General features: G+C 43.0%; 1 protein-coding gene across 4 annotated transcripts in view; it reads right to left on the bottom strand.

Moving 5' to 3' along the window:
• Positions 1-24,636, bottom strand: part of GFRA1 (GDNF family receptor alpha 1) — a 227,051-nt gene that overhangs the window by 149,677 nt on the left and 52,738 nt on the right. For 3 of the 4 annotated variants that reach the window (XM_033181704.1, XM_033181711.1, XM_033181719.1), the window contains exon 5: positions 14,545-14,559. The exons of the other annotated variant lie outside the window; for it this stretch is intronic. In XM_033181704.1, coding sequence (XP_033037595.1) covers positions 14,545-14,559 — 15 coding nt within the window. The remainder of the gene's footprint in view (positions 1-14,544; positions 14,560-24,636) is intronic. 4 annotated transcript variants of the gene reach the window in all.

The raw sequence follows: 24,636 nt of genomic DNA, 5'->3' as shown, positions 1-24,636 counted from the left end.
GGATTTAATTTCCGAGATTTACATTTTAATTCTTTAAGATATGCAGGAGATAAATGGATAGAGAGGCCCAGGTTGAGACACAGCCCTTTCCCGTAAAGATAGTCGCCTTGCTTTCCTCTCTTCCAAGCCCTGGTTTCCTTCTGTTGCCAAATGTAACCTGGTTTCCTTTTCTACCTTCCTCAGGGTGTCTTCCCTATCTGCCAGCCCTGGACTCTCTTTCTTGCCCCAGTCCTCCCTTGATGCTTCTCTTTTATTCTGGGCCACCCGCGTTGGCTGGTCATCCATCTGTAGTGGTTGAAGAGTTCTTTCCCAAAATTCTTGTCCCCTCGAACCTCAGAATGTGATCCTATTTAGAAATAGGGTCTTTGCAGAGGTAATTAAGTTAAAATGAGATCACGATGCATTAGGGTAAGCTCTAAATCCCAAATGACTAGTGTCCTCAGAAGAAAAGGAGAAGACATTCAGAGACATGCAGAGACAAAGACCACGTGATGACAGAGGCAGCGATGGGAGTGATGCAGCTACAGGCCAGGGAATACTACGGACTGCTGAGAATCCCCAGGAGCTGTAAGTGGCCAGGACAGATCCTCTCCCAGAGCCTTCAGAGAGAGCATGGCCTGCTGACACCTTGATTTCAGACTCCCAATTTCTAGGACAGAGAGGGAATAGATTTCTGTTGCTTTACATCGCCTCTTTTGTGATCCTTTATTATAGCTTTCTAAGTAACTGCAGCATCTAAGTCCAGAGCTTACTCTGCAGCCATCCCTCAGGCATTTTGGCCCCAAGCTTTCTTCTCGCCTGATGCTCTGCAGCCAGACCCCAAACCTGCCTCCTCCTCTGAGGTGGTCCACCTCTGACAGACCTCTGCATTTATGCCTATGGAGGCCACATAATTTCTCTTTATCTAGAGGACTCCAACTGGATGGGATCTCTTTTTCCTCAACATTTTACTATAAAGTTTTCAAATATGTAGCAAAGTTGAATGACTATTACAATGAACACTCATACTCCTACCCCCAGACTCTACCACTAATGTTGTTCTATACTTGCTTTACCACAAAGGTATCCATCCATCCACCTCTCTATCCATCCAGCAGTAAATATAAATACATCTTATTTCATATGCATTTCAAAGTAAATGGCAGATACCAGTATACTTGTCCCTAAATATTTCAGTTAACACATCATTGACCAGGGTTGGTATTTGTTTCATTTTTTTCCTTTTAAAGTGAAATTTACATACAGTGAAATGCACAAATCTTAAGTGTATGTTCGCTGAGTTTTGACAAATGTGTACACCTCTATAGCCAAAACCCTACTAAGATAGAGAACACTACCACCATCCCACAAGATTCCCTCTTGCCTTTCAAGTCAATCTCTACTTTCATTTCCCCAGAAGCAAACAATGTTGAGTTTTTTCCATCATAGTTTAGTTTTAAGAATTTCACATAAATGGAACCATATAGAATGTTGCCCCCTTTTGCGAAGGACTGCCTTCACTGAGTGTAATGTTTCTGAAATTCATCATGTTGCGTGCAACCTTTGTTCCTTTTTATAGTTGAGTAGTGTTCCATTTGATGAGTATCACAGTTTGTCCTTTCTCCTACTGATGGACACCTGGGCTTTTTCCAGTTTGAGGCTATTATGAATAAAGCTGCTATGAAGATTCATGTACAAGTCTCCTTCTTAGACACATGCTTTCATTTCTCTGGGGTCTGGGTGAGATCTCTGACCCGATTATGGCACTGTCTATCTTGATCCAGTGGCAAGCACCACTCAGCTTACTGGTCCCCTCCAAGATGACTGTGTAATGCAGTCATAAAGAATTCAGACCAATTTCCTGGGTCTGAACTCAGATTCAGTCCTTCACTAGCTGTAAGACCTTCTGCAAAGTTTGACTTCTTAACTTCTACTTAAGTTTTGGGAATCTATTTCAGCATCTGAGACCTGGGGATAGAAATGGAGATTAGTGAGTATATAACTCTTACGGGGATTCTCTTAGTCAGCTTGATCTGCTGTAGCAAAATATCTGAAACCACAAAGATTTATTTAGCAACTAATATTTATTTCTCACAGTTCTGGAGATTGGAAGTCCAAGTTCCTGGTGCCAATAGGGTGGGGATCTTGGCGAGGACTCTCTTCCTGGCTTGCAGATGGCGGCTTTCTTCCTGTGTCCTCACATGGCAAAGAGCAGAAAGCTGAAGCTCTCTACTCTTTTTTTATAAGGGTGCTAATCCCATTCATGAGAGCTCTACCCTATGACCTAATTATACCCAAAGGCCCCACTTTCTAATGCACACATTGGGGTTAGGATTTTAACATATGACTCTGGGGAAAATAAAAACATTTAGTTTATACCAGGGTCATTTTGGGGAGAAAGTGAGTTAATGTATGTGGAGCGCTCATTGACATGCCTGGCACACACTAAGTCAGTCAGTCAGCAGAAACAACCATTATCTTCTACCACCCCACATACAATATGGACAGTTTTGTGGTGTGCTGACAGTGCATGCTATTTCTCTGTTTAAAGAGCTGCAATGACTTCCTTGGGCTTTCTAGAACAGGTCTAAACTCTGCTGCCTAGGTTTTCAAATAACCAAGAAAATCATTGTTCAAGCTATCTAAAATATCATTTGTTTCCCTCTTAAGGAGGTGGAATTTCATCAACTCAGGAGTATGATACTCATGCTGATTGGGAGTGCTGAGTCACTGACTGGTAGTCCTTGAGTAACTAAAGGAGTAATAAAAATGAGTAATATAAACGGGAAAACTCAATAGCCAATACTACTCACTTGGTAGACAAAAATCTCTTCAATCATACTGAGAGTGTTAGGGGGCAGAAGAAAAGAGAGGGTTTTTTTTGCAGTAAACACATTAAACACAGTAAACACAAAGGCTCCATAACTGGCTCCATCCAATCCTAACCCAGAGTCTGCCAGGTTTGCTGCCCTCTCAACATCCCATAAACACAACACTGTACTTGTTTTGGTCTCCACCTCCGTTCAGACTGTCCTCCTCCCACCTCCCGCTCCCCGGGGTTGCCCTTATCCTGCCCAATTAGACATTCAGCTTCCTTCAAAACCATCTCCCAAACCATTCTTGTAGTAGTCTCTCCTTCAGGGTCGCCTATCTGTAAAGCTTCCTCGTGCACTGGAAGAGGACGGCACCCACAGACCAACCAGCCTTGGGTCTCCAGTGAAACTGTTGGTGCTTACAAAACAGAGGCAGTATCTGCTAAGTCCCCTGGAGTCTCTGCTCACGTCTTGTACAAAGCTGGGAAAGTAAATACTTGCTGATTCATTCTAGGTCCAAACACTGTCCCCGCCCCCTCACCTCTGCCACCCACTCCAAAAAATGGTAGCGAGGGAATAAAATGGAGAAAGATTTTTAGATTCAAGAATAAGATAAGATTTGGATTCACTGTCAACATGATCATCGATTATACTACCAGAGTTCTGCCTCACCCTCATAAAAGAACCTAGGCTATCAAATACAAATGCACAAGCAGCATGTGCATACACTCAGCCCACACAAAACACCGATTCCTCCAAACTTTGTCAACTTTTCCACTTTCGTTCATCAAACATCTATTGAGCCCCTACTATGTGCTCAGCACTGCACTGGGTGCCAGGGATTCAAAATAAAAGACAAGATCCATCATCTCTAGGAGCTCAATCTGGCGTGGGAATCCAGATGTGCAGACAGATCATTCTGAGAGTGGGAGAAAAGTGCTAACAGAGGGGTGGGCAGAACTCCCACTTGGGGGGTGGGGTGAGTCAGAGGCCACCTGACTTCCAGCAGAAAGGATTTGGGCTGAGTTTTGAAGAATAAGCAAAAGCAGCAGTATATCTATAAGGGGCATTGGGTGGCACCTTCTCAAAGATTTCAAAGGAAAATGTCACAGTGGCTGTGAATATGGTCATAGTAAGACATTAGAGAACCGTGTGGAAATGAGAGTATGCTCTCCCCACACACACCAGAGACAAGCATCTTGTATTCGTCCATTCTCACACTGCTATAAAGAACTAACTGAGACTGGGTAATTTATGAAGAAAAGACTTTCATTGACTCACAGGCTGAACAGGAAACATGGTTGGGAGGCCTTAGGAAACTTATAGTCATAGTGGAAAGGGAAGCAAGCACGTCTTACCATGGCGGAGCAGGAGAGAAAGGGAGCTAAGGGGGACATGCCACACACTTTTAAACCATTACACCTCGTGAGAACTTACTCACTATCATGAGAGCAGCAGTGGGGAAATCCACCCTCATGATCTAATCACCTCCCACCAGGCCCCTCCTCCAGTTTGATATGAGATTTGAGATTAAGGGGAGGACACAAATCCAAATCATGTTATATCCCCAGCTGAGCCAGCCCCATTAATGGCAGACTCTGGCTACTTTTCTGAGGATGGGGTGTTGAAAAGAGGTAAAAGAACTCCAGGTAGAGGAACCAATCCATCCAAAGGCATAGGAGCAGGCGTGGATGAGCATTTTGAAGAACAGGGATCAATCTGGCCAAGCCTTATGGAGATGAATGGGGTGAGGTGGGGAAGGAGTGCTAGAAATGAAGGCAGGTATTAGGGCTGGAGGAGGTCCGGCCCAGGCCCAGTATCCCCTAGAAGAAAGCCACTTGTCAATGAGTGGTCACACCCAGCCATCAGCAGAGCATATTACCAAACCTACTGTCAAGTGTAAAGAACACATTTCTATCGACTCCCAAAATTCATTCCAAAAGATCGCTTCAGCCACAAACAAAAAACTCGCATGAATCAACTACAATTGTTTGTAATTCTCTGTGACTTCCAGCAAGCCAGGCTCCAAAAACAATGCAAGTGGGGCTCCCAGACATCAGGGGTCCAAGAAGCCCCCACTTTCTGACTGCTGGGCTGAAGGGAACCAGGTGCACCAGAGGCAGCAGAAAGAATCAGAAAATAGGCTCCACATATCTCCACAGGCACCCGTGTCAGCCGGCTGATAGATGCAGCCTTCACAGCAGGTCTCCAAATAATAACAGCTCTGGCTGGAGGGGACTGTGCACCAGCACAGGCATCTGGGAAGGGGCATCAGAGAGAGGCAGCTGGGGGAAGTTGACACATGGGTGCCAGTCCAAACAGACAAACATGCTCAACCAATCATGCATACAACCACCCTCCTGCCCAAGCAGATTCCCAGAAGCCTCATAATCTAGCCCCAGGGCAAACTCAGAGACTTAAAAGATGGCTCTATCCTGGTTCCCAGAGAACAACAATCTCAATTGAGAAAAAGGTACAGAGGGTTTAAGCACTCAATCAATTAGGGAAGGTACAGAGGGTTTAAGCACTCAACAGCTGGAGTATTAAAACAGTTCTGTTGTTTTGTCCCTGGCTTGCCTAGGCTACGGGAAAAGTACAAATGACTTTGCACAGAAACAAGACACTATGCAATTGGTCTCTGCTCTAGATAAGGCAAACCCACTGAGAAGCTAGCAAAGCTAGAATTGGCTGAGAAGTCCTGAGAATAAGCCTGGGTCTGGCATAGAAGCAGAAGGGCATGCAATAAACTTGTACTTCTACTTCTGAGCAGTCATATCTGGCCTCGGAAAGGGTCAAGGATCTATGATTCTGTCCCACTGTGGGTAGATGAAAGCCCTTCTCTAGGTGTCAAGAAAGCAGACTGAACCCAGGTAGACTGACCCGAAGTCAAAATCCTGGTCCAGATGACTTACCATGGGAGTGGGAGTTTACAAATAACCATATTAGAGGAGGCTAGAATGATCCATGTGGTAATGGGTTAGAGTTGAACACATCAAGAGGAACTCATGCTTAATTTAATATTTATATACCTGGTTATATATATATAAATATTTACAGATACGTGTATTTACACAGGTCGGTGTACATGCATCTACTTATTTGCTCTGTCAGCTAGGAGGGCCTAAAAGAAAGGACATCCCGGTAGCAATAAGCACACCTAACACCCAGATCTTGGTTTCTTGTATGATTCTTCAATGATCAGAAACATAACTCCTTGGAGAAATGATTGTGCAATCCTATTGATTGTGGGATTGCGGTGGGAAAAATAAATGATGAGCCTGGAGCATCTTCTAGTGCCATAAGTATTATAGAAGTGCTCAAAAAGTTACTTTTGTTAAGGAATATGTCAAAGGGGCATAGAAGCCAGCTGAAAGAGCTCCAAGTGGCCAAAGCCGGAACAATTTGAGCAACAAAATAAAATACTAATAGATTAGAACTCAAAGCATAACGTAAATATCTGAGTTCATATTGATGTAAGTTATTGAATAATTAATACATGAGGGATAAGAGGCAAGTCTCCAGTGCAGAAGAATAATTTATGTAGATACGCGACCCTCAATGAGGTAGAACATAACTCCCCACTCCTTAAAGGTAGGCTGTGCCTAGATTTCCTTCCAAAGCGTATAGTATGGAAAGGAGGAGGAATGTAACCACACCAGTGGTGAAACTTGACACACACTATTTTAGCCAAGTCATCAAGATCAACATCAGCTGCCATAAATCACACTGATAGTATGTGCCCTTGATAGGATGTGATGAAAATGGTGCTTTGCCTCTGTGATATTCCTCACAAAGACCCATAACCCAGTCTAACCAATAAGAAAAACATCAGGCCAGGTGCGGTGGCTCAGGCTTGTAATCCTAACACTTTGGGAGGCTGAAGTGGGAGAATCTCTTGAAGCCAGGAGTTGAAGTTTGCAGTGAGCTATGATCACACACTATACTCCAGCCTGAGTGACAGCGAGACCTCTGTCTCTACAAAAAAGTGTTTAAAATTTAGCCAGGCATGGTGGTGCATGCCTGTAGTCCCAGCTACTCACAAGACTGAGGCAGGAGGATCATTTGAGCCCAGGAGTTGAAGGTTGCAGCGAGCTATGTTTGCACCACTGCACTCCAGCCTGGACAACAGAGACCTTGTCTCTTAAAAAAAAAAAAATTGGACAAATTCCAAGAGAGGAGCATCTACAATATACCTGACCAGTACTCCTTAAAACTCTCAAGGTCATTCCAAATCAAGGAACTTCTAAGAAACTGTCTATTGTGATCTGAATGTTAGGCTCCTCCTACCCCTTTCACATGTTGAAAGTTAATCCCTAGTGTGATAGTATTAATAGGAGGGGTTTTTAGGAGATCATGAGGTATAAGGGCTCTGCCCTCACAAATGGGGTTAGTGCCCTTTAAAAGAGGTTTGGGGCCACCATTTTGCCCTTTTGCCATGTGAGGACACAGCTAGAAGGTGCTATCCATGAAGCGGAGAACAAGCCCTCACCAGACACCACATCTGCTGGCACCTTAATCTTGAACTTCCCAGCCTCCAGAGCTGTGAGAAATACATTTCTGTTATTTATAAATTATCCAGTCTACCAGGGATTTTGTTATAGCAGCAGGAAGGGACTAAGACACTGTCACAGCCAAGAGAAACCTAAGGAGACATGATAACTAAATGTGATGGTGGGATCCTGGATGGGATTTCAGAATAGAAAAAAGGATACCAGAATAAAAAACTCAGAGGAGCTGAATAAACTATGGACCTTAGTAATAAAGTATCCGTATTTTAACAAATACACCAGACAAATGTAAGATGCTAATGAGAGGGGAAACTGAGTACCAGGTATATGAAAACACACTGTACTATCTTCATAATTTTTTATATCTTTCAAGCTTTTCTATGAAATAAAGTCTAACAATTAAAAAATAATCCTGGCCAGGCGCAGTTGCTCACGCCTGTAATCCCAGCACTTTGGGAGGCCAAGGCAGGCAGATCATGAGGTCAGGAGATCGAGACCATCCTGGCTAACATGGTGAAACCTCGTCTCTACTAAAAATACAAATAATTAGCCAGGCATGGTGGTGGGTGCCTGTAGTCCCAGCTACTCAGGCGGCTGAGGCAGGAGAATGGCATGAACCCGGGAGGTGGAGCTTGCAGTGAGCCAAGATGGTGCCACTGCACCCTAGCCTGGGTGACACAGCGAGACTCCATCTCAGAAAAAAAAAAAAAGAAAAAAAATATTAATCCTGGCTCTACCACTCACTAGTTCTCTAACCATCATTAGGTCAATTCTATATTGTGCCTTTGTTTTCTCCTCTGTGAAATTGGATTATCAGTTAAAACTGTAATCATGTGTCACCTAATGATGGGGATATGATCTGAGAAATGCCTCATCAGGCAATGACCTCATTTGTGCAAATGTCAGAGTATACCTATATAAACCTAGGATGTGTTGCCTACTCCACACCGAGGCTATATGGCATAGTGTATTGCTCCTAGACTACATACCTGTACAGCATGTTATTGCACTGAATATTGCAGGCAATTGTAACACAATGATAAGAATCTAAGTATACATAAACATAGAAAAGGCATAGCAAAAATCCAATATTATAATCTTATGGGACCACCATCATTTAGGCTGTCATTGACGGAACCATTGTTATGCAGCACATGACCGTTCCTTACAAAGTTTGGGGGTAGATTCAGTGAGGAAACATGTGCAAAATACTTAGTTCAATGTCTGGAATACAGGGATACACAAATACTAGCATTATTATCATCCCAATAAAAATTTTAAAAGGGGCTGGGCATGGTGACTCACACCTGTAATCCTATCACTTTAGGAGGCCAAGGTGAGTGGATCACAAAGTCAGGAGATCAAGACCATCTCGCCAACAAGGTGAAACCCCATCTCTAGTAAAAATACAAAAATAGCTGGGCATAGCGGCGCGTGCCTGTAATCCCAGCCACTCGGGAGGCTGAGGCAGGAGAATCACTTGAACCTGGGAGGCAGAGGTTGCAGTGAGCCAAGATCACACCACTGCACTCCAGCCTGGCGACAGAACTAGACTTTGCCTCAGGAAAAAATATATATACACATATATATGTATGCATGTGTGTGTGTGTGTGTGTATTTTGTTTTTTTTTTTAAGGACAAACTGCTCTTCTTTTATAGACACCACCACAACTAAAAAATCTAAAAGTTTCCTTCTTTCCTGATTAGGAATTTTGGAAGACAAGTTAGTGGTAGGAGACCCTCTAAAACCTCACCCCAAACTTATGCCCTCAGATGGCAGTGGGCACACAATGAATCTGCGACAAGGAAAGCTCCACCCTGAGGTCACCTGGCAGGGAAGAGGCAGCCTCACACAGCCCCCACGGAATGTGATACAACATCTCAGAGAATGTGATTATTTAAATCCGGTTATCATTTTCCTCATACATCACACACACACACACAAAGTGAATCTATGCAAAATTAAATGGTAATGTTGTTCCGTTTGTGCCGGAAAGATGGATGCATTTCCTACATGACTTCGAATATTCTACTGATTCTATTGAAACATTTGCACAGAGGAGCGTGACTGGGGAACCAACCACTTTCCACCATAAAAGTGCTCATGCATTTTTCTCATTTCCTAGTTTGCCATCACATAACAACTTGGAATGTTTACCTGGAAGTGATAACAACAGATTTCATTTATTCACTCAAATCCCACACTCATAAAGAAAACAATCTTTCATAATGTAAAACATTATCAGCGGGAGCATAATGCATGGCTGAGGGGTTGTACCTTTATAATGATAGATGGGTTTTCAGAAGTGACGAGTAAACCTAAGACGAAGGCCCAGCAGTTTGACCTGTAAGTTTGAAATATGCAAAAGAGCTCAAGTCAAGCTCCTGATAAATGGCAGTGGGCCTGTCACCACAAGCCCACCCCAACAATTAACAGCCTTGGCGCTCGGCTGCCAGAAACCAAACTATGATTTATTGTTCTCTTCCAATTAATAAAAGCAATGCCGTCCATTGTGGATTCCAGTATTTACCCATGTGAGAAAGAGCTGATGTTTCAAAATGGCCATGGGAACAGGTTATACTTCTGAAACCACATTCTTTTCACCTTAATTCACCACCATGAGGGAAGCCTCCGCTTTTACCCAGGTTATCTAGTGTATAGCCAAACCTACACAAGGGATATTTCTGTACTCTATCAACCCAAGTCCACTCCAGACTCCTCAAGATAGAGCGTCTACAGAAAGACAAACAGGATCTCTTCAACTCTCTCATTTTACAGATGAGAAAACTGAGGCCAGAGGCCAAAGCACCTAGCCCAAACTCCCCCTGTAAAGGCAGCAACCCTGCTGGAGAAAAACTGAGGTTTCCTAATCACCAGCCACCAATCTGAGATCAGAAGCCATTCTGGCTATAGATGAGTTCACTTTGTTTGTTTAACCTTTAATTAAAAGCTTAAACATTGTAAGGTTTGGCACACCATTCCAGATTCCTGGCTTCTCTCGAAAATCCTGGCTATGTGGCAATCATGGGTCCAAATTCCTGCCTCACTCTGCAGGGCTGGGGAGTAGCTGCCCATGGCAAATGGGCATGTGGTGCTACAGCCCCCCAAAAAACCCCTTTCTTTGTTGCCAATGGTCCTGGAGACCTTGGAATTGGTGTCTTTCCTCTGCATTATACTCAGCTGAGGCTAAAAAATATATGATATATATATATATTTTTTTTACCTCATATGCATGTAATACATATGATACACACATGTATGTATGTATTGCAGAAAAGTGGCTATTTAAAATCTGAAGATACATATAGGAATATTTTAATGATGTCTTGATGAGCATAATTTGCCAGGCTTAAGGAGAGCAGATGTAAGTCATGGGCACAAGACCCTTTTGAGGCAAAGTGAGCAGAAAGTGGGCACTCAGCAGAGGTGAGCTGGCTGGGAATGGGGCTACCCGTTCCCACCGCCTGAGAGCGCAGAGACTCTCGAAGCAAGGCAGTTAGAGCCTCCCACTCAGCACTCAGCCCTGGTCCTGATTTCTACTTCTCGTGTACCGTTTTTTGCGTTTTCACAGCATCCAGAGTGGTCATTTTTAAATGTGAAGAAGATCATGCCATTCTCCTGCTTAAAACTCATCTCTGACTCCCTTTCTCTCAGCCCCCTAGATGCCTGCCCTGTTCTCATTGTTCATTTCACACAACTTTCTCCTTCACTCGCGAGCTCCAGACACACCCCAGGCTTTCTTCTGAGCCTGGAACATCGGGTGTTCCTACCTTGTAAATCCTTCTGTCCTTCACCAAGATACTTCAATAACTGGCCCTACTTGTCATTCTCTGGCCACTCCTCCTGCAGTGGCCCTGGTAGCCACTAGCACATCACCCTGAGATATTTTCTTCATTCATCCCTGTTAGAATTTACCAAGTTTATTTGTAAACTTGGCTGCAGAATGTCCCTCAAGCTAGACTATAAGTTCTCTGAAAACAGGACCCTGTGCTGTCTTATTCACTTATTCTCAAAGTCTAGAAAGTGCCCTGCACATATGTACCAGCTGCAGAATAAACATGTCATGCCCTGTGTTTGAGGGGTATCGCAAATTACCGAAGCCGGAAGAAAAATCTCTCCATTAACAAGATTCTGGCTCCAGACGAGAACAAGGGAGGAGGAAAGGTTATGCCTCCCTGGGCTCAGAGTCTTTAAGGGACTTCAGCTGACAGTGCAGGGAGGATTAACTAAATGGTGAAATCTTTATACCACGCCCACTTACACTTTAAAATGCTCTGCTGAGTGGTACTGCTGTGATTTCCAAGCAGCTTGCTCAGTTTCTGTTCGATTTCAGAATCAAGGTTGAGGCAACGGATGAGCATTCAAAAGGTGCTTCAGTAACTTCAAATGAGGCATGCATGTGTGTCTGTGTGGTCCTGACTTCATCATTAGTAAACGATTGGTATTAAAGTGCTCTAAAACTCAAGACTCTAGACACGCATGCACATACTGAATTTTCAATTGCATCTGAAGTTGTGAAGAGCAATTCTATGGCACTTTGGAATTCCTGAGAGCCACCCAACGTCTCTGTGGACAACAGGGAATGTAGGTCAATTAAGGCTCCTTGAAAACATGGCCCCGTGGCCCCGGAACTCGTATGTAGAAAGGCCCAGCTGCAGGCCTGCTGGTCCTTGACCGTCCTCAGACTCTATGGTCTCAACGTCACAGCAAGTGGCATTTACAGATGAAAGAACAGAAAGAAGCTATAAAATGGCATGAGAGCAGGGTAGAAGCACACTCTCGCGTGCACATGCCACAGCCACAGCAGAGAAAAACCCAGCAGTAACTGCTGTGCTGTCACCTACTATAACAAGATTGATCTGTAGTGAAATATAAGATAATGCAATCCAGAGGAAATAACTGCTGTTTCCTCTGAGAACGTCTGATGTTGTCAGCTGCAAGCCTGCTTCCCTCTTCTGCCTGCCACAGTGCACAGCAGCCCAAATAAGCAGGGACTCCACTGGGCAGAGTCCTCCCTCCCTCCCTCACTGCCAGAAGCACACATTTATCAAGCAGTGTTTCCCCCAACTGCCCGTGACTCCTTGGCCACGTCAAAGCAAGCAGGGCCTGGATGCCCATGGCGTGTCCAGGAAGGCAGGGCCACTCAATGTTGCTATTGTGTGCATGGGCCTCAGACAACGCAGTGGCATCTGTTCATTTGAAGCTAAGTCATTTTCTGCTTGTGGATTTCTAGCACAATTCATCATCCCCATATTTCAACTTAATGGTACAATTCTGGCCCTGAGTTTCAACTACAGAAGACCTTGTGGAGATCACGGTTTTAGATTCCGCCTGTAAGACACAGAGCTGATGTGACTGTCACTGGCTGAACATTTTACAGAGCAATATTTTCATAAACAGGATGGCCAGAAACAAAGGTAAGGAGGGGCACCAGCAGGCGAGCTCTTTGCCATTATTTTAGAGAATGTCTCCATATGAAATGGTCCAATACGGCCCGAGCCGTGTAAATAATTCACAAAAGCAAGTTCAGTTCCTTCCCTTTGAAATCGGAGTAATACCTTATAAGGGAGCTGCTGCCCACCGACACACAGAGCAATGGGTAGCTGGCAGCTTCCATCTCTGGCAGTTGTTATGAAGTCTCCATAGCCGGTGATTTGTAGATGATTATAACTTTTGCTCTGCATATCATTGTTACTGACAGGCAAATCCCATCAATCGAATGGCATGACTGATTAAAAAAGAAGGGAAACTTGACAGAGGCAGTCTGGTAAGCCATTTTTTTTTTTCTGCCAATTACAACCACCATGAACGCTCACCATTGTGTACAGAAAAGCCAGATCTGACACCAGCCTCTCCTCTCCCCATTCTCCAGGAGCCTCAACACACATGTTCCAGAAAGACTTTCCAAACTCAAATGTTTCGTGTTTCAAGAGGAAACATGCCATCCAGCTTGGGGTTGCTTACATTCTAGTTCACAGGAGAAAAATGATCTGCCTAGAGTGCCCCACCGACCCCCCAGTTTGTCAAGGAAGAAAACTCACTGCAGCAACAGGCCCTGACAGCAGCACTTTCATTACACGAACAGTCACGACACCTTTTCAATTTTGCTCATCTCTTAGTCTCTAGCCAAATGGAACTTATTACTTATAGCTTGTTGGGATTTATGAATTATTTATAAAAGTAAGTCTATGACTCCAGACTCTTAAAAGACAACACAACAGTACCCTCATTGTTATCCACAACTGCAGTTCTATCAGAGAAAGCAGATATTCTCCATAACACACGCTGCATGTTTGGGGTGAAATAACAGTTGTGAAAATACCAAGCCTGTAAGATTATTTGGAAGCTATTTATGGAATGCCTGGGTATATTTTTAAACCAGTCTCTTTTATTCTAAGCCAGCCTTAGATTCCAGAAAGACACAGCAGATGTGTGCTACCAACATATTTCCCAGCTTGACTACAAACAGTGATATCCTGCTACTTTTACCCAGTAGTGTCAAGCTGTGATTAAAAAGGCAATTCCCCCTTGACGTATATCCAGAAGGTCCGAGGAGGCCATGATCCATGAGTCTCCTGCTGCACCCCAGAGCACAACTGCTCTGCATCCTAAGTGGGGATTAAAACATGGGCCAGTGTGGGGTTAGGATTTCACCTCCAGCTCCTCAGAGCACATGACCTTGCCCAGTAAAACAGACGACACTGTACACCCTCACCTGGGTGACACTATCTCAGTCACAGACCCAGTTGGTGAGGTTGAAAGGCATGAGGTGGCCAGCCAGCCATGGCCTTGCCACACCTCTACAACAGTGGCATGTTTGCTTGGCAAAGAAATCTCCACTGGCTCTGCTACAGGGAGCAGCAGCTGACCCAGATGCAGGAGCCCCAACGGACAGGGGCCTTCCCCCAGACTTCCCTCCAGAATCTCAGTCCTCACCACGCCCACAGCATCCCTCCCTCCTTCCGGGGCCCAGCCACAGACCCCTCTCCAAGTGTCCCTGCCCAGCTGTCCAGTCTACATCCTACCCCAAAGCATGGTGCAGAGGAAGAAGCAGAGGCTGGACAGCAGAGGCCCAGGGAGGTTGATGGCACTTTAAGCCACTGTCCTCACGGTGTCCCTGAGGTCCCACATGACATGTCCATAGAGAATGAGAAGCCCTATAACCCTCTGCACACAGACCACACCCATATTCCCCAAAGAGCACACAGCCAGTGAAAACGCAGGCAGGAAACAGTGAACTTACCTTGCTGAAAAACATCTGCCAAGAGAGAAGAAAAATAGGGGAGGGGAGAGGGAAGAAAGAGAGGAAAAAAAATATTAGTAACAATGTTGAAAGTCACAGTATGATGATAACATATGCTGACTTTGCTAAGCACTCTATGCATATTTCCTTCAATTCAGGAGGCAGTGCTTAAGAGCTCAGGCTCTGGAATGAGACTGCTTGCATTTCAGTCCTGGCCTCACACTTACTAACTCTGTGACTTACAGTTCCCTAAACCACAAAATAGATCTAAGTATGGGAAAAATTAAACAAATGATGACATACATTTTAAGAGCTTAGACCTATGCCCAGTACACAGTAAACATAGAAAAATCAGCAGCTATTATTTATATTGATATTACTTTCACAACAATCTTATAAAGTAAGTTTTATTATAGTTCTCATTTTATAGATGGGGAAACTGAGGCTCCAGAAAGTTAAGTAACTCAACACCATAGAGGAACAAGTCTGTTAGAAAAGTTAAAAAAAATTAATGTATTTTTTCCAGCAAATATTGAGAAGCTACCAAATACCCTAAATGCCAATTACACTGACACCAGGAAACACAAATCTAGGGCCAGGCACGGTGGCTTATGCCTGTAATCCCAGCACTTTGGGAGGCTGAGGCTGGAGGATCACCTGAGGTCAGGAGTTTGAGATCAGTATGGCCAACACGGTGAAACCCCATCTCTACTAAAAATACAAAAATCAGCCAGGCGTGGTGGTGGGTGCCTGTAATCCCAGCTACTCGGGAGGCTGAGGCATGAGAATCACTTGAACCCAGGAGGCAGAGGTTGCAGTGAGCCAAGATCACGCCATTGCACTCCAGCCTGGGGAACAAGAGCGAAATTCCATCTCAACACACACACACACACACACACTCTCTCTCTCTCTCTCTCTAGTTAAAAAAATTAACAAGTAGTCACTAACTACCACCCCACAAGAAATTCAATGGCCTGGTTTTGAATTTTATGTAAATGGAATGATACAACATGAATTCTTTTCTTGGCTTCTTTTGGAGTCATCCATACCGTAGCACGTGGTAGCTCATTCATTCTCACTGCCATGTGGTATTTCACTGTGGGGTTATACTACAGTTTATTTCTCCACTCGACTGTTGGTGGATATTGGGTTGTTCTCAACGTTTGGAAATTAGGAATTGTGATGAACATTTCCGTACATATCTTTTGATAAACATATGTACAAATGCCGAGTACTTTTTGACATCTCCCATGTGGATTCAGGTTCACCCTGTTTATACCACCTCCCACTCACTCCAAAAGTACTCTCATTTGCTCATGCTTTCTCACTCAGTAACTTAAAGACAAAAGAACACCAGCAGAGATACAGACAGCACTACTCAGACATAAGCCAGTTCCTGCTCTGATGGTAGGACTGTAAAAAGGAATGAAACTTCTAGAAGATAGTTTGACGGTATATAAAAAATATTAAATATGCACTCCTTGGCCCAACAATACCACTCCTAGGACTTTAATCTAATGAAATAACAAAATATATAAAAGAAATCTACATGAATGTTCCTCATGACATTGTTTATACTGGCAAGACACTGGATATTGCCTGATTGTCTGGCAATAAGGAATCAAGCCAAATATAATATATCTCACACAATGGATTATTGTGCAGCTGTTTTAAATGGCTATTTAAAGACCTTGATTATTTTGAATGAAAATATTAGATAGCAAAATGGCACATATAATCCTGAGCCCATTTATGTACCTGTATGAAGAGAGATCTGTGACAATGGTCACAGAAATATTGATTATTTTCAGGAGATGGAATTTAGGGTTACCTTTTTTACATTTTATGCAAGCATTTCTGTATTAATTTTTAGCAATGAACATGCCTTACATTTACAACCCAAATTTTAAAGCTAATGTTATTTTCATCTTAAAAATTAAGTAGGAACTATATATCATCAACATCTAATTTTGCTCTGTCATTACCAGAAACATCAGCTCCTACAGAGTCACAAAGAACCAAGGGTCCATCAGTGGTGTGGCTGAGACACGCACCTTGTAGGTTAACAGCCTGCAAGAAGAGAAGATCTATGGTGGCAGTTTTCACTCCACTTGGGCACACGTGACCCCACAGGGAGTTGTTCATACTCCCAAGGGCACACTGAGGCCAGTGGTTGTGGTGCAGGTAAAACAGATTGCAGGCTCATAATTCCCAGGGAATTGGCAAAAACACCACCATTTCTTTTACACTCAACAAAGCCAACTGGGATATAAATGGGTCCTATCAGTGCCACTACAGGAAACCTTGACTCTGCTCTAATTGATACACACTGTACAGTAGTCTCTAAACTCAGTAATTCATCATTAGTACAAATTCTGATCCAGCAGTCTGTGGGATGCCACTGCCCAGAGACTATGAGAATCATGTGCAGCTCCCTAAATATACCGCTTTCACAGGCACTTGCTTCCTAGAACCCATAGTCTGCACCACCCACTCTCTGACCAGACAGCACACCTGGAGGAGCCCTCCTACTCAGCCTTCAAATGTCACAGCCACTGTGAAGTTTATTCCCACAGAGAGGGAATTCACTGTTTCCGCTTCTGTGCCCCTGGAGTAATTTGTGCATGTTGCAATTATAGCTCTTATTATAATGAGTTATTTATATAGACCATGAGCTCCTGAGGATTAACAGCAATGTCTCTTAAACACCTTTGTGGATCCTACCCGCCTGGGCATGACAAGCTCCCACCTACGAGGGGGGGAAAGAGGGCTGGTCTGTCTTAGCACTCATCTGATCCAACCTCCTCATTTTACAGATGAGGAAACTGAGTCCCCGACAATTCAGAGATTTTTCTCCAGATCACACATGGAGTTAAAGGCTGAGCCAGGACTACATGAGATTCATTTAACCTTAATGAAGCACAAAAGCTCATGACTATTATTAGCAAAGTACAAATTAGAGATTTATCATTCCCCTCTAATGAATACAGACAAAAATTTCCAACCCTGAAAACATTAGTGAAATAAGATTAGTCTTTGAAATACGGATTCAGTCTCGACGTCCGTCCAGAATCCTCAACCTCCTCTGCGTGGTTTTGACAAGGAGCACTTCCTTCAAAATTCAGTACTGAACTGAATCACTGAAAAGTATCAGTGGACAGGGAGGATGGAAATTCAGGGAGGGATTTAGTGACCTTATTCTGTCCAATTCCATTGTATATTTCACGCTTTAGCAGACAAATATACATGGAGTAACTATTCATATCTTCTATTCTAAAAACTCACGGTAACTATTTTAGATTTTTCCAAAAACTCTTTTTCAGCTTTGTTTACATTTTACACTGTTTTATTCAACTGTAAATTTTAATAAACATTAGTATGAATATTGCAACAATTTTGCACATGAATTATCTTGGAACTTAACACTCAAAGTTTATGTCTTTCGTTGTCTGAGGTATAAATCACTCCATTCTTATTATCTTTTTGTTCTAATAATAGTTTGGGTACCTTCTTTAAAATTTCACTTTTCCAGAATGAAATGGCAATCCTGGCTCACGCACACATGATTCATGGGCAGACAAACGGGAAATAAAGGAGAAGGTGGTGGTTTTTGTGCTATTGGCTATATTTTAACTTCCTCTCCCAAACTGTGGATGTCAAAGGATATCAGCCATTGAAATATTCTTACCATTTGCTACACTGGTGTTCCTGTCCACCACCCCCATCTCCTAAACTATAGGGAGTAGTCACTTACAAAAATCAAAAGACCTCAAATTTGAGTGTGATATTCTTCTTTCAATCTAACCAACCACAAAGTCAGGAGTCCATCCATTACACTTGCTGAGCTCGAGTTTCCTTGTTGAAAACCCAGGCATATTCTAATACCCCTATCATGGTGAGAAGGTAAAGTTAGATATACAACAAATGTTTTCCCATTCCATCCGTTGCTGTGGAGAATTACTCTGAGAAGAAAACTCAGGACCATCTTTTCTGCTCTTGCAGGAGTTGGAAATCACGCCAGTATGGAGTGGGGAATTGCCAGTGGCTGCTCTAGCCAGAATCAGGTTGAGCCCAAAGGACACCAGGGACACTGGTACAGAGGAAATGAACTCCTTTAGACAAAGCTCTGCTCTTACTCACTTCCCAAGGGAGAAAACCCCAACCTCAATCATTCACGTGGACAAAGGAAAGCCTGTTCTTCCGCCTGCCCCGCCTCCCCAGCCCCACTAGCCCCTGGAGCCATTCTGGTCCTATAGATAGATGAAAGGGCGTGTATAAGTTGGTGATTCAGATGTGGGAGGAAGAAAATAAGAAAGAAGGAACTCAGATTGCCTTTCTTAGCCCTGCTGTCCAATTTCTTCAGTTAGGAATGAGCATCAAGGATACTCGCCCCTTCCCCCACAGCTACTAAGAGATTCACACCCTAGAGATCTTTAATGCACTGAGTCCTCCAGAGACAGGGGCCATAAAAAGACTTGATTATTTATTATTATTAATAAGTTATGGCAATTAGGCTGGGTGATTCCTAAATGTTGCTGATTAAAACTTTCTTGAGTGCTACTCATCCACATGACTAGTGTTTACCTCGATTAAAAATGACTTAACTACACTCTGGGTGAACCCCTCTCTTGCGCCTGGGTTAATAATTAGCAGTGCACAGAGCCACGCAGGTTAAGTGAGTTGGCTCTGCTTTATTTATCTATTGCTTTGTTTTATGAGGAGAACTGGATGGCAGTCTTATTGCCCATTCAGTCTGCCAGGAATAATTTACTGTTTCAAGCCATAATCCACAACTATGGTTAGAGAAACTCTCACTATTATTACAATATCACACTTAGCCCACATCCCACAGTATTAAAGGTATGGCAAACAGTGAAACCGAGCATGACTTCCATAAAACTGGGGGAGGTAAAGTTACTAGTTCTCAAACAATGTAATCATACTACTCTCTCAATTTTGCTTTCTTTTCTAGGTTAAATTATAGATGAGGAGAGTTTAGTTTCTTGAAATGCATGCACTTAACTCCCATTTAAGAAGTCTCACCTGGGGAGACAGCTGTCTTGCGAGTCCTCCTGTGGTTTGAGCTACAGAAAGAAAATTCTCTTTCAAGTACAAGTGCTTTTACAGTAAAGCGCTGCGAATTTTACTGGGACTCAACTAACCAGGGCCGAGGAAGGAAACAGCTGGAATGAACGCCGCTTTCTTGATGGAGTCAGTTCACCATTAACCAAAGTCAGTTTCACAATCAGCTGAGCTGCCCCCCTCACCAAGTTTAAAAAACCAGCAAGCTCTGTACATAGACACGAAGAGTAATGAGAATTCAGTCGGTACATTTCTTCTGCAAATCTCTGTGAATGGAGTGAATTTTTCCTTTTTATGTTGAAAAGTGTGGCCCATCAATGCCTCCCTACTTGTTGAGTACCCGTGGCACTCCAGGGAAGTTCTGTTTTCAATTGACAAAGCTCAGGTCCAAACCTGCAGGTGGGCTCTCCAAAGGTGACAGGATGAGTCCTTATTTGATCCAGTGCTGTGGCACCACAGGATTATGGCCACTGGATCTCAGTGATCTGGGATCAAGTCCCAACCCCTTACCAAATGGACACCCGGAGTAATCACTCAACATGTTGTAGTTACATTCCTATCTATAAAATGGCAACAGTAGCGAAGAGCTTTTTCCCTACCATAGGAATATCATGAGGATCAAGTGGGATAATTTAATCAGCACAGAGCACAAGTACTTTGTAGTCAAATAATATTCGTTCAATCCTGGAAAAGGTCAGCATCCTAGCCACACTGGACTAGCCATTTAAATTCTATGATTCTTCATTTCCTCACTTGTAGAATGAGTATAATAAAATTGATCTTGCAGAATGCCTACGAGGACAGTCAAAAGCGTATATGTAAAGCACTTAGCACATGGTGGTTGGTTTATGCTGCATGTTCAATAGGTGAAAGTCAATGTTATAACAATAAGCAATAGAAACAGGGTCATAAAAACTCAGGTTCTGATGTCAGAGCTGGTCCTATGTCCACCTGTGCGATCTTGGGCAAATTATTTTATCTCCTCAAGCCTTGATTTTTTTCATCAGCAACATGCCAGTAACAGTAGGTCATTTTTGTGGAGACAGAATTTGCCATGGAGACTGAATGAGAGATTGCCTATAAGAGAACAGGATGACTGGCACCCAGAAAGTCTTCTATAAATTATAGTATTATTATTCAAAAGACATTTATTGGTTGTCTACTATTTGAAAAACCTCTGTGGCTTGCATAGGACTGCAAAGGAATCATGAGAGGAAAATTTATGAAAATAAAATGATCCTTCTAATTCCTTCTTGTCATCTTGCAGCTATATGCCACTCAGAAGCCCCAAATCAATTCTCAGATATTACCTATGAATGAATTATTTTTAAGCCTTGACATCAGTGATCCAATGACATCCTACCTTCAAACACCAGCAATCTAAGGAGTTGTGGTTAGAACCCAGAGGGGCCAGAAACCCAAGGCCTGACCTTCGTTTTGGGTACCACTCATTCCTTTAACATTGCCCGTCTCCTCTGGACTTGTCTTTGTGTCTCAAGATACCATTTAGGGGGCTCAGCTAGCCCTGTCCCGGGCTTTGATCAGCATCTCAAGCCACACTCCCTGGTGGGTAAGGGTCAAAAGAGGTAGGAACTGTATGGGGGCAGCTGAATTGGCAGCACTCAAAGAGAGCTGTTCTGTTCCCTATAACGGGGTTCTATGGAGAATTTGCCTGAGAAAAGGGTTCCATTGTTTTATTAAATAAAGTTTGAGCACAACAAACCACTGAAGCAGAGCCCCTTCCTGCCCAGGTGCAGGTCTGTCTCTCCCAGAGCATGGCCAGAGTCCAGAGCTCCTCCAGAGTCCCCGCTCAGCCTCAGTGGCACCACATTGGGGCTGTGATTAGTTTTCTGTGTCTCCAAAGCCAGACAGCTCAGGCAACCATGTAGCCACACGGCCAATATTCATGACCCTCCTGCTTCCTCCAGGCACACTAAGGTTGCTCAGACTGAACAGAGCCCCAGTGAGCCTTGGTAATAGCTTTAAGGACTAACCGGAAGGCCTCGCTCCGCATCTCCAGCTCTCTAAGCCAAAAACGACAACCGCTCTTTAATGCTGCAAGATCTTTTATCTCACTCTGCCTTTTCTTCTCTACCTGGTTTTGGATGTAGGCTGGAGAGAGTTCTCTCATTTTCCTTGCTTCGGGCCTCCCTTCACCTTTTATCATATTAGAAATGAAGACCAATACTTTGCCTGTCACTGTTGTATCTCTGAAGGCACAGAGTGCTCAGTAAATGTCTTTTATTTGTGGATAAGAAAAAAATATAAAAAAAAAAGCCTCAAGGAATCTTCGTGCTACATTTACTAGGGAATGTACTACCAACATCAATCTTGGGCTGTGTGCTTGTAACCCATCAACCTGCACTGACTTGGAAAGGCAGTGCAAGAGACACGAGCTGGTAAGCCCCTACCATGTTTACAACATCCTATCCCTAGTATATCTCATTCCTAGCACAGAGGAATAAAGCTCTTAACTACTGAAAGAACATAAATAAATAGATTTAGGAATAATACTTTTTATGATTGCATTCTGTATACTATGAAAGTTATGTTCGAGTCTGCTAGTACTTTATAGAGCTGATAAAGTAGAACAGTGTGGCTTCCCAGCTCACAGTGTATTTTATATCCATTTAAAATGTTTTCTCTTAAATTGAATTACTTTTTGAGTAATTATAATAAGACTAATCTGTGCTTAATGAATTCATGTACAAATATTTTAGACTGCATTATTAAAATCTCTATGATATGAAACTATGTTAAAATTGATCCCTCTAGCAACCAGGGTTTTCCTATGAAAAGAGCAGCACACATGACCTCCTCTGAATTCTTTTGCATCAGCTGAGAAATCAGAAGAAGCCACATTAAGAGCCTAAACAAAAGAAGTTGACAAGTAACATTGCTTTAATTTTCCTAAACTTCTATCATTGGATATTAATTGGAGTATTAATTAGGAGTCACAAAAAGAATTTGTATTAAGTATCCATATATGCAAAGGGCTGAAGAGATGGCCCATCTTCCAGAAGAAATTACATTATGGCTGTGATTAGCAATGACATAAAACTAATACTGCTAAAATACTAAAAGTGAGCCCCTGGATATCAAGCTTTACATTGTAAAAAGTCTCCAAATGCAGTTGTCTAAACATCTGCATTCTAGTTTGCAGTGCAGGCAAAGCCACTCACCTTCCCTGGGATTCCGGTTCTTCTATTTGCAAAATGATTCCTACTAGATGATCTCTAAGGTCCCTTCCAGTTCTAAAGCATGACGATTTTAAGTTTAAAATTACACACATTGTATCAAATGGACTCTTACTGCATATAGCTTATTTGTCATCTTACACATGCTAAATTACATTCACAAAAAAATTTCATTCTTTGCAATTCACATACACCCACAAACACATCCATAATACAGCCTGTGATTTCAAATTTATTCCAAGATATTATCTCAGTGGTAAAGTATTTTTCCCATTACAGATAAATTATAAGCCATCTGAAACCTTTAAGGTTCTATTACCTTCTTGAATCAGGTTTTAATCCCCCAACCTGCCCACCCAACATACACTTCCTGAAAGATGCTTTTTCATCTCCATTTCCAAGTCAAATGATACATTTTATCCACATGTATTCCTCAGCCAGCTCTGCATGATCCAGGTTTTAATCAAGTTGGTTACCCAGTTTCCAAAATTCAAACTGGATGTTTACAAATGGCCAGCAGAATAAATCTCTCTCTTTACCAGGTGATCATTATCAGGATGGACAACTTTAAAGTAAACAGAAGACAATGATTATCATTATTACTTGATGCTTGGCATAAATAACCATCAGGACAGCTCCCAGGAGCCAGAGACAATTCAAGTTTGAATTCTGAGAAGCTGCTCTAAAATCAAGCGTTGTTGATCATCATGAAATGGGCCCAAGATTTCTAGGAGGGGCTTTGATGATGTAATACACTCTAGCTTGACCTCAGTTTCAGGAGGTACAGGTTCCGGCCTGGCTCTACTATAAATCACCTGAATGAACTTAAATCATTTAAGCACTCTGGGTTTCAAAGGAGCAGCTGACAAGAAAATAGCTGCAATCTTTTCCAGTTCTAAAGTTCTATAATGAACACTACCAGGACCTTTCATTAGAACTCCCTGCTATATGCTCCCATATCTACTGTACATCTCCTTGGTGCTCTAATATACACCTGTTATTTTCTTTCTCTTTCTCTCCACCTAAGCTGAAAGGACCATGATGTCAGGGACATTCTGTCCATTGTAGTCCCAAAGCCCAGGGCAGAATATTAGAGCATAAAAGTCCATATTAACATTAATAATAACTAATATATTTTCAGACTTTTCTGTACATCAGGTAGTATTTTAAGTAGTTTACATAGACTGCCTGAATCCTCTCAATCACCGTAAAAGGTAGCTATTCTCATTATCCTCATTTTACAGATAAAGAAACACAGGCCCGGCTGGGCGCGGTGGCTCCTGCCTGTAATCCCAGCACTTTGGGAGGCCAAGGCGGGCAGATCACGAGGTCAGGAGATCAAGACCATCCTGGCTAACACAGTGTAATCCCGTCTGTACTAAAAAATGCAAAAAAAAAATTAGCCGGGCATGGTGGCAGGTGCCTGTAGTCCCAGCTACTCAGGAGGCTGAGGCAGGAGAATGGCGTGAACCCGGGAGGCGGAGGAGCTTGCAGTGAGCCGAGACCAAGCCACTGCACTCCAGCCTGGGCGACAGAGTGAGACTCCAACTCAAAAAAACACATACACACACACACACACACACACACACACACACACAGGTCCACAAAAGTTAACTAAAGTCACCAAAGGTCAAAGGGAAGCAAGTGAGCTGGAATTCAACCCAAGCAGTCTGGCTTCAGAATCCAAACTCTTAACCACTTTGCTACACTGTCTCTCAATGAATACACCACTGATAGATGTGTGGAAGGAAGAAGGAACAAATAAATATGCCTCATCCTTTCTAAGACACCCCAGGCAGAGAAGAGAATTCAT

The sequence above is a fragment of the Trachypithecus francoisi genome, unplaced genomic scaffold (genome assembly GCF_009764315.1).
Source record: "Trachypithecus francoisi isolate TF-2019V2 unplaced genomic scaffold, Tfra_2.0 Contig01579, whole genome shotgun sequence".
NCBI lineage: Eukaryota > Metazoa > Chordata > Mammalia > Primates > Cercopithecidae > Trachypithecus > Trachypithecus francoisi.
Note: the sequence above shows the minus strand (reverse complement) of the source record. Positions and strands in the feature narration are given on the sequence as shown.